Source organism: Cariama cristata, unplaced genomic scaffold (genome assembly GCF_000690535.1).
Source record: "Cariama cristata isolate BGI_N322 unplaced genomic scaffold, ASM69053v1 scaffold2186, whole genome shotgun sequence".
Classification (NCBI taxonomy): Eukaryota; Metazoa; Chordata; class Aves; order Cariamiformes; family Cariamidae; genus Cariama; species Cariama cristata.
The window spans coordinates 27,508-37,610 of NW_009623645.1; the positions used below are offsets into that span (position 1 = coordinate 27,508).

General features: G+C 48.0%; 1 protein-coding gene across 1 annotated transcript in view; it reads left to right on the forward strand.

Moving 5' to 3' along the window:
- Positions 1-7,088, forward strand: part of MOGAT2 (monoacylglycerol O-acyltransferase 2) — a 23,803-nt gene extending 16,715 nt beyond the window's left edge. The window contains 5 exon segments of the mRNA XM_009702811.1: positions 3,227-3,345; positions 3,347-3,429; positions 4,886-5,060; positions 5,220-5,419; positions 6,934-7,088. Of these exon segments, the coding sequence (XP_009701113.1) occupies positions 3,227-3,345; positions 3,347-3,429; positions 4,886-5,060; positions 5,220-5,419; positions 6,934-7,088 (732 nt within the window).
- Positions 7,089-10,103: the final 3,015 nt, after the last annotated feature.

Genomic DNA, 10,103 nt, shown 5'->3' on the forward strand with positions numbered 1-10,103 from the left:
GTCAACCGGACCATGTCACTAAGTGCCACCTCCAGTCTTTTCTTAAACATCTCCAGGGATGGCGACTCCACCACCTCCCTGGGCAACCCATTCCAATGCCTAACAACCCTTTTTGTGAAGAAATGCCTCCTCATTTCTAGCCTGAACTTCCCCATAACTGAACTTCCCCTTTCATCATCTTCATGGCCCTTTGTTGGACTCTCTCCAGCCTGTCCATGTCTCTCTTGTACTGAGGAGCCCAGAACTGGACCCAGCACTCCAGGTGTAACCTCACCAGTGCTGAGTAGAGCACTTCCCTCCAACTGCTGGCAATACATCTAACACAGCTGAGGGTACCATTTGCCTTCTTTGCTGCAAGGTCCCATTGCTGGCTCATGTTCAAGTTGGTGTCCACCAGGACCCCCCAGGTCCTTTTCTGCCAACTGCTTTCCAGCTGGGTGGCTCCCAGCACATATTGGTGCTTGGGGTTGATCCTCCCCAGGCACAGGACTTTCTCCTTGTTGAACTTCATGAGGTTCCTGTCAGCTGGATACATAGGATACATAGTCAGATATACACATCATGATCAAGCTCCAAATGGCACATGTGGTTTAAAAGGTCCAATCCATAACCAACAGTGGTCAGTAGGACTCCAGACTTTAGTGGCATTGAGGTCACTAGGGAGATGAGGAATCATATATCAGAGACAGGTGTGTCATCCAGGGGCATTGTAAAACACCAGGGGTTGCATTTAGCTTTGTCTGTGACCAGAATTAGCCTAAAAAAAACAAACCTCAAAGCCCAGCAAATAATATGGTAATGCGAAGCAAGGTGAAGAATGCAGTATCTGAAAATAGGTGCACATTTCAATAAATAAAATAAATCACAAGGTGATCTCAATGAAAAACATCAAGAGAAAATACGATCCACCTCAAGTAGAGTATATGCTGGTCGGTGGGTGTCCAGTCCTTTGTAAGGGGACATAACCTCCCTCTTCTCTTCCCTCACCTGTTATCATAGAATCATAGAACGGTATGGTTGGAAGGGACCTTAAAGCTCACCCAGTTCCAACCCCCTGCCCTGGGCAGGGACACCTTCCACCAGACCAGGTTGCTCACAGCCCCATCCAACCTGGCCTTGAACACTTCCAGGGATGGGGCAGCCACAGCTTCTCTGGGCAACCTCTGCCACTGCCTCACCACCCTCATTGTAAAACATGTCTTCCTTCTATCTAGTCTGAATCTCCACTCTTTTAGTTTAAAACCATTACCCCTTGTCCTATCACTACAAGCCCTATTCTTCCTTCTTTACTCTCCTGTACTCCCTCCCCTTTCATCAGGGTGAACATCAAGGCAGCAGCTGGATGTCTCCTAGGGAGGGTTTTTAAGGATGTGTGGTGTCTTAGCACAGGTGAACTCCCCCATTGAAGCAATTCGCACAGCTCAGTGGATTCCCTGGATTCAGCTCTTCATTAGCAAGGAGAGTCGTGTGATCTTGGGGTGCAACCAGGCGTTGAGCCTGCTGTCACCCCTGCTTCTTGCCACCCCATGCACACACAGCTGAAAATTCAGTGGTTTCCAACATACCTGAGCATCTCACCTCCCTGCTTATAAATCACGCAGAGATGAAGGGCTGTTTGGAAACTGAAGATGAATGTAGGAAACATCGAGGCAAGCTGAGATTACTCAAAAATGAGCAAATGGTGGCAGGGGCCCTGGGGCACTTAGTAATTGAGCCATCTGCGCCTCTTCCTGCCTAGGCACCTCTGCACCCGGGCAGCGGTGGGAGCCTTGTTTGTCCGTTCCCCTCATTAGGAGCAGGCGCTTGAATGGGCACATGTGTACAGTCAACAGTGCCTTAGGACAGACGGAAAATTAGCCACCAAGTAAGAAAGTAAAATACACCCTCGTGTTTAACCTGCAGTTCTGGCTGCTTCTAGGAAAACACATGGACCATTAGCTGCTCCCCGAGTGCGGAGCGGCCAGGGGTGCTCGGAGGGACAATGCACTAAAACGCACAGGGCTTTGGTTCTTCTTGAGCACAGGTGCCTTTGAGCTGTCTGGAAATTCGTGATGGCTAACCTTGGGAAGGTTCATCCTTTCCTGGTGCTGTGAGCATCCTTGGCACCCACAGACAGGGTGCAAAGGCATCAACGTTCAGTTTTGACTGCTTGTGCCTGGGTTATGCACATGCTGGCTGATGTTGGCATGGCAGGGTCTTCTTGGTGGGATAGCTGGAAGGTGGGTTTGTCACACCAGCCCCTCTCCTCTGGGCAGTCCATAGCAAGTGTAACCCACAGAGTCCAAATCCTGTTTGTCCCTTACCTCCCTTTAACCATCCCCTCTTCTGCTGTGGTGCCTGTTCTCCCATGTAGCATCTCCCATGCTCCAAACCCACCTTCAGATTGGCCAAGTATTTCAGCTAGATGCTTGGCCAACCCTCAAGGGCTGGCCATGTGCTCCACTGTATCTGCAATCCATGCTGTCCGTCTCTAAAGGCTAGGCATGGGCATTCCCCATTCCCTTCTCCTGGTAAATTTGCAGCAACCTCGGGCAGATATCCACTGCTCTTTGATGAACTCGTGGATTGTCTGGGCACCCAACACAGGTACAACCAGCTGGGTTCTTGCATGCTTTCTCCAATGGAAAGAAAAACATCAGCTTGTTCTCAGTTAGATGTCTGGGAGCTGGATCTCACCCTAGCATGTACAAAAGCATCCCTGAATCACCTGACACGTACTTCAGGACAGGACAAAGCTTGGGTCCACACCATGCTGTTGAGCAGGGACATGTCCCTGCACCAGGCAGCAGCTTTATATGGATCATTACCAAAGTGATTTTGCACTCCCTTTGATGTTCTCGTTGTGGGGTGAAGGGGGAAGGGGGGCAAAAGATGACCCTTTTCGCAGTTTTTAGCTTTTTTTTTCCCCATATTAGAAAATGTTTTGAAGTACGTTTTAAACAAAGTAGGTTCCCAACAGCATCTAGACCAGCTGAAGGCAACATGAGGAACTGTGCCATTGGAAATATCAATTTGGGCCAACAGGTAGGAGGAGATGGAAATACAGGCAATGAAATACATCTCTGTGAAAAATGATTGAGTTGTTCCAGTTGACCTTTTCCAACAGAAAGCATGGCGGGTGCTAGGGACTCCCCTCCAGAAATCCCTTGTCTGTTCCTCAATGCTCCATCCCCCAGGGTGACAGCACTAACTTATGGCCTCTTTTGGGCTCCATCCCCATGTCCAGCTGGTGAAGACGGCGGAGCTGGACCCTAGGCAGAACTACCTGATGGGATTTCATCCCCATGGGGTCCTGGCAGCAGGAGCCTTTCTCAATTTCTGCACAGAGGCATCTGACTTTTCCACGCTACCCGGGCATCACCCCACACCTGATGATGCTCTCCCTGTGGTTTCGCATCCCATTCTTCAGGGACTACCTGATGAGTGGAGGTAAGCAGGGCGACAGCACGGGAAAGTGGTGGGATGGATGGCTGAGTCAGATGCTTTTTGGGGGAGCAAAGAGTAAAAACACCAGGGAGGCTTGGGAAGAGTAGTCAAGGGTCTCTTTGTCCCCATCTGTGGCCGATCTGATCCCATGCATGGACACAGCTGCTGGAGGTGGAACCCAAAAACTGTCTGAAGTTAAAAATTGCCTTCCTAGCTGTTATCTCTGTTGTTCAATGTCATAGATCGCCTCCGAGCTCAGGGCATCACTGTGCCAGGTGCTGCGTAATAGCAAAATGCAGAGCAGATTGTGAGTAGAAATGCTGAGGTCAGCATGGCAGGGTACTGCTGTATTTCTTTCTTCCCATGCAAATAAAATTCAGGCTTGAAATTGTGGTTGCTACTGAAAGAAGAAGAAAAATTTCTTTTTCCGAAGCTGCTGCTGCTTTCAGGGAAGGAGCATCCAGGGAGAGAGGAGACAAATAGCAGCTCACACTGTTGCAAAACCACGTGGCAGGAGAGGAAGAATAAATGAGAAGGAATAAATAAAAAATAAATGGACAGAGAGGAAAGGGAGGCTGGAGAGATTTTTGAAGGCTGGCAGGAGATGATCTCCATTTCTCACTGGTGGGCTTGTGGAACGGCCACTTCCCCAGCCGAATGGGCTCATGGCATGGGCAGGGTTCAATAGGCTAAACGTAGGCATCCAGCTCCATCTGAGATACCCCAGGGCATTCATCACCCTGTTTTCCACATAAACTCTGGCTCCTGCTGCTGGAAAAATATTTACACGGTGAGCGAGAAATCATAACAGTGAGATATGAGAGAGTTATGACCCAGGCGAAAGAAGGTTTAATCACTGTAACGTGGGAGTTCGGTGCATGGATCATTTTCAGGTCGATTGAATCCATTTGACAAAGAGGTTTTAATTTAAATTATTTCAGCCTCTCAACCAAGGATTTTTTTAAAAAAAAAATCAAAACAACGTTGTTTTGTCACTTATGAATTGAAAATTTCTAACTTTTACAAGTAAATAACACCAAGGGACCAAATTCTGCATTAAATTCCACTTTAAATTAGCAGCATCCACTGAAATCCGTGTGTGTTTTGACCTAAAGCAAATGTTTCACTGACTGTAGAATGATTCGGGATTAGACATGGTTTCATCTGACAACAAACCAAAACAGATTTTCCTTGGGGCTTAAGTGCAACTAGTTCTTAGTTTACTTTTTTCCTGATTTTTTTCCTGTTTCTCATTTCTGGGCCAGACAGCAAAGAGATAATTCTATATTCACATAGTAGAGCTGTGCAGGAATCCAACATCTTTCAGGGAAGCTGGTCCAAGATTGCCAAAATATAGGAAAACTCTGAAAATATACTGTCTAGCATCCCTCCGGAGCTGGATAATGGGGAAAAAAGGTACCGAGCAGATGCTCATTTTTTCTTCCTTTTTGCCCTCCAGGCCTTGTCTCCTCTGATAAGGAGAGCGCGTCCTACGTGCTGCAGAAGCCAGAGGGTGGGAATGTGCTCGTCATCATCGTCGGTGGGGCACAGGAGGCTCTGGATGCCCGACCGGGATCCTGCACTTTGCTGCTGAAAAATAGGAAGGGATTTGTCCGCCTGGCCATCGAGCACGGGTGATGCAGGGGATGGGGTCAAGGGGTGCTTGAGGAGGGATGCACTGCTCTGTGGCTGGTTAATGGGGTGTTCCTGCTGGTTTTGGAGAGGTGGGGAAGGAGTTTTGGGATGAACTTTGCTAATCTTCATGCCCCTACATTGGGTTTGACTTCCCGCAGCACCCCACTGGTCCCCATCTTTTCCTTTGGGGAAAACGACCTCTTTGAGCAGGTGAGAAATCCCAAGGGCTCCTGGCTGCGGCAACTCCAGCACCGGCTCCAGCAGATCATGGGCATCTCCCTTCCCCTCTTCCATGCACGAGGCATCTTCCAGTACAGCTTTGGGCTGATGCCTTACCGGCGGCCCATCTACACCGTGGGTAAGTCCTTCCTTGGCACGCCGGCACGATGCCAGCCACACTCAGCCTGGACAAAGCGGGGACTGGGGGCAGTCCCTGGGTTGCGTCATCCTCCTGCCGGGCTGGAGCATCATGCTGGAGAGCATGCGCTGTGGTGGGCTAGAAACGTGCTGGTAAAGGAACATCCCCAGCTGCTCACATGTCATGCTGATTTGGGACTCTGGCTTGGTCTTATGACAAAGCCCAGGTCATCTGGGCTGTGCTGGGAAAGCCCCAGAGTAAACACGGCCACCCCATCACCCCTGTGGGATGTAGCCAGCCCCAACTCCAGCACAACCTGGTGATACGAACCACTGCAGTAGCATTGGGTTAAACCTCTTCCAAGTCAATTTTACAAATACAAGTAGGACAACACCTACTTTGCTCAGTGTCCCATGCAGACACAACGGCAAATCCCAACCTATTTGCACGTGAACAAGGAAAGCCATTTCAATCAGAGGCCATGCCCATGGAAGACCAAATTTCAAGAAAGTCTTGGGTTTTGAAGAAGTTTTGCCTGGTTTCAACAACTCCATGCTTGGCCCACCAGCATGGCTGATGCTTTGTGAATTAGTCTAATTAAAGAGGCTGTTTGGAAAGGTCGGAGACTGCCCTACTGATTAGGTTTGACAGCCAGCAATTACTTCTAATTGTTTTACAACCTGTTTGGATTGTCTCAATGGTTTTATGGGCTCTGCAGTATCACGAAGGCTCTTCATTAATCTGATGAGGAGCAGCGTTACACGGTGATGAAACCCTCTGTCATCTGACAAACACAATTTAAGTAAGAGACCAGAGCAAGACAGGTATCTCATGGACTTCCCTGTCCACTGCAGGCACCTGGTCCTGCCGCTGGTGGCTCTGGGAGATGGGAAGAAGCTTCTTCTAGTGACCAGAATCAAATTAATTAGATTTGCCCTCGAAAGAAGCATGATTTTCCTAAAGATAAGTGGATACCTTTGGTTCCTAATAAAAATCAAATGCTTCACAGAAGCTTTAATCTGAGTAAAGTGTAAGCACTCCCAATTGCTAGTGTATTTAGATAGCCTCGAGCTCCCATGTGCCTCAGTTTCCCCATTTGCAATGCAGATTCCCAGGGCAATGGGGGAACAGCTTGGAAAGCCCAACCCAAATATTAGGGTGATGTTGTCTTTATCTGCAGCACATCTGAGACATTAGGAGCAGCTGTAGGGACTGCATTGGGATGCGGTACTTCTTACTTCAAAGAGCTACACAGAAGGTCTTTGGCATTAACCAATGTTGCAGATGGGGAAACTGAGGCAAGGAGAGATGTGACCCTGGAGACCAAGAGCAGAGGTAGGATCTGAACCTCCATCTCCCTACGTCCTTGGTTATGCGACTCCAGGACATGACCGGTCATATCAATCCATCCACTGCATCCTTGGAGAGGTGGACCCCAGCTCCATGCTACGATGTGCAAAGTGTTCACAGGGACCCAACACTGGGTCCTTCTAATATCTGTGCTTGTTTTCCAGTTGGGAAGCCAATTCCAGTGCAGAGGAAGCACAGACCCTCCGAGGAAGAGGTTGATAAAGTCCATCAGAAATACCTAAATGAATTGTGCAAGCTCTTTGAGGAGCACAAAGCTAAATACAACATCCCAGAAGACAGGCACCTGGAATTTATATAGAGCTCCCAAAGCAAAGTGAAACCATGGAGATCAAGCTACAAGTCTTCCCCTATCTCTGGAACTATTTCACGACCTCAGCTCAGTCACAGTTAACATATGGTCCGTACAATGTAGGGAGAAGGACTTGATTTTCCCAGTATTTGCATGGGTGTAGGGTCAGATTTTTCATTTTTTTCCCTGTAGGACACTTAAAAAATATAAAGAAGAAAAAAATTCCGTCTGTGGTCAGCACTATGGAAACTCCCCAGCAGAAAACCCACACTTCCAGTCTGGCTTGGAGGACAGTTTTTCAAGATACTTCCATGCAGATATGAATTATTGAAGGTTTCCTTTGCATTATTTTCTTTCTGAAATGGGATGATGAGCCATAATTTCTGCTGAATGCATATGTTTTTTAAAATATAATTTGTCTAGATCAACAAATGATCATTGTATTCTTGGTGCTCTTCGTGTCTTTAATTGCTCTGGGCTCTTTTCTTGCCACCCAAAACACAGTTTATCGGAAAGCTCATGCTCCCAGCACGGTGCCGAGCACCCTCAACAGCAAAACGATGCCGTACTACTCTACTGGGGCAAAAGAAACAAAACATTTATAAAGGACAAGGGCTCATCCAGGGGGTTTGCCCTACTTGGGCTCCAGGAATCCTGCTTATAACTTTATGAATTTAACCCCAGACACCCCTGCATGGGAACAGCTTGGACTACTCCCCAGCTATGGCAGCACCGTCGTTGTGCATTTCATTTTATGAACGAGGCCATTTCCTAAGGAGAGGGCACGGCCAGGAGATGGGAGAAGGGAGAAGTGATTTGGGACAGGAAATATAGCTCATAAAGCCACGTTTGGCAGGTGATCAAGGCTTTAAATAGCTGCTGCTTCTTGATATCCAGAACTTCATTAAACTCTGCGCTTAATGGGATTTCGCAACGTGGAAGTTTTAGGTGGCAGGAAGCCATCTGCTCAGATCGGCTTTACATTGCCCCTATAGAGCCCTTATACCATCACCGCCTTCTCTCTCTCCCTTCATTTCCTTTTCTCTTCCTCACATCCCATTCCCTCACCTGCAAAGAGCCCCCAAAATCCTGCAGAGCACGTGCACTTCATTGCACCCAGGATTTTTGTTACGGCAGCTGCGAGAATTGCATTTAACAAGGAAAACACACAGAACTGTTTCTCAGCTGACAATACCAGGGCCATCATTGTCTTTTGTTTTCTTTTCCCTTTCCTCCTGCCCTGACCAAATTACTCCACTGGATTCTTAATCTGAATGACCCACTGCACACCCCTCCTATTCCCAGAAAACAAGCAGCAACAGGGAAGAATTTGACGGAGTCCTTATCGACATTTCTAAACACTCCTGTAATCCCACACTTAATCCACTCAAATAAAGCAGGTCACCTGCTATGATTTCTTGCTTGCTTTCTATTAATAGACTTTTTCTTTGGTCCTTAATTAAGGACAGAGGTACCTAAGCAGGAGGAAGATTTATTCACGAGGAAAATAAACGTAATTCTCTCCATCCTTTTCTTTTGGTGTTCATCACCAGCCAAGCTTTACCCTGACTCCTGTTGGTTTTTTTCCTATCCTTTCCTCTGCCTTCCCTGCTATCGGCCATGCCACCTGCAGATCCCAGGAACGTCGCCGTGACTTTCTGCAAACATCCTGATGGGGATCAGTGCTGGAGGGCAGCGATGGGGATGTCATCAGGGACACAGCACGGGGTGCTGTGGGGGTGGGGGAGGTTTCCAGGGGTGAGGACAAGGAGTTGAGATCTTGATGATGCAATGGGATAAGGAGCAAAGGTGTTGCTGTTGGGGTGGAAATCAGCAGGCACGAAGGAGAGGATTTGGCGAGATGTTGGCTGGTGGTTGGATGCAGTGATATTGTGGGGCTGTAGGAAATGAAGAGGGAGAAGGATGCAAGGTCCCGTCCATGGCATGAACAAGGATGGCAAGTGCTGGTACAGACAAGGGATTGGGTCTGTAGGAGCAACATGACTCTGGCCAAACGTGATGGAGAAGCCACGTTAGGAGATGTGCTCCCCAATTGTCCATGGAGGCCTCTGTCTTCCCCTTTAGGGACCTGGTGTGACAATGCCTCAGATGCCAGAGACACACCTACTTGGGAGTTGGGATGGTCCATCAACTTCCTGACCGGTCACGCCGTCCTGAAAGAGAAAAAAGCCAGAAAACAAGTGGTCAGGAAAAAATCCCAGGGAGGAATGGGGAGGAGGACACTGGAGCTGTCTGAGGGCTGATGGGTTGGGCAGGGGCATGCAAGACCCGAAGGCAAAGGAAGACGGCAGTGTTGGAGAAGAGGGGTCAGAGGAGGGTGTTGGCTATATATAATTGGCTTCCTTCAAGGTCAGTTTTATCTCACAGACTGGAACATGTCCTCGATCCCTCAGGGACCTATATAACCCAGGAGAGATCAGTGCCTGGGCTTGTGTTAAATACAACATTAAGAATAATAATTCATAGGTGTCCTTGCAGCGGGGGCTATTCAGGGGGCTCAGTGCGATGAGAGGTCTCATCTTCTCAAGATGCCAGAGTTGTCTCCAAGCCATAAGATGAGAAGGTTTTGTGCTATTTCAGCCTCACACTGAGCTGTCTGGAGGATTAAAACTCCTCCAATGCAACACAAGGCAGGAGAAACCTTAAGAAAAGAGGAATGCCCAGATCGGTCAGTCAAACCAAACCACGTTTGGGTTTGGACTCTGCAGCTCGAAACGGGTTCAGTTGGAGGCACAAATGCTCGGGCTGGAGAACATCCAAGGTGCCACCTCAAAATAATGACTATTTAAAGCTAAAACAACACAGTATGTTTTCTTACAGCATATCTCCTCCCTACTTCTGCAATTGGCTTTGATTTGAGAAAAAAGTCCAAGGAGAAGAGATAAATTCATTGCCTCTCTTGCAGAAATTTCAAATTTCAGCCTTTCTGGGACTTCTATGGAAACCCCAAATAGGAAAACACAGTAAAAAATGAAAGTGTGGTGATTCAGTATTCCCCTCCTG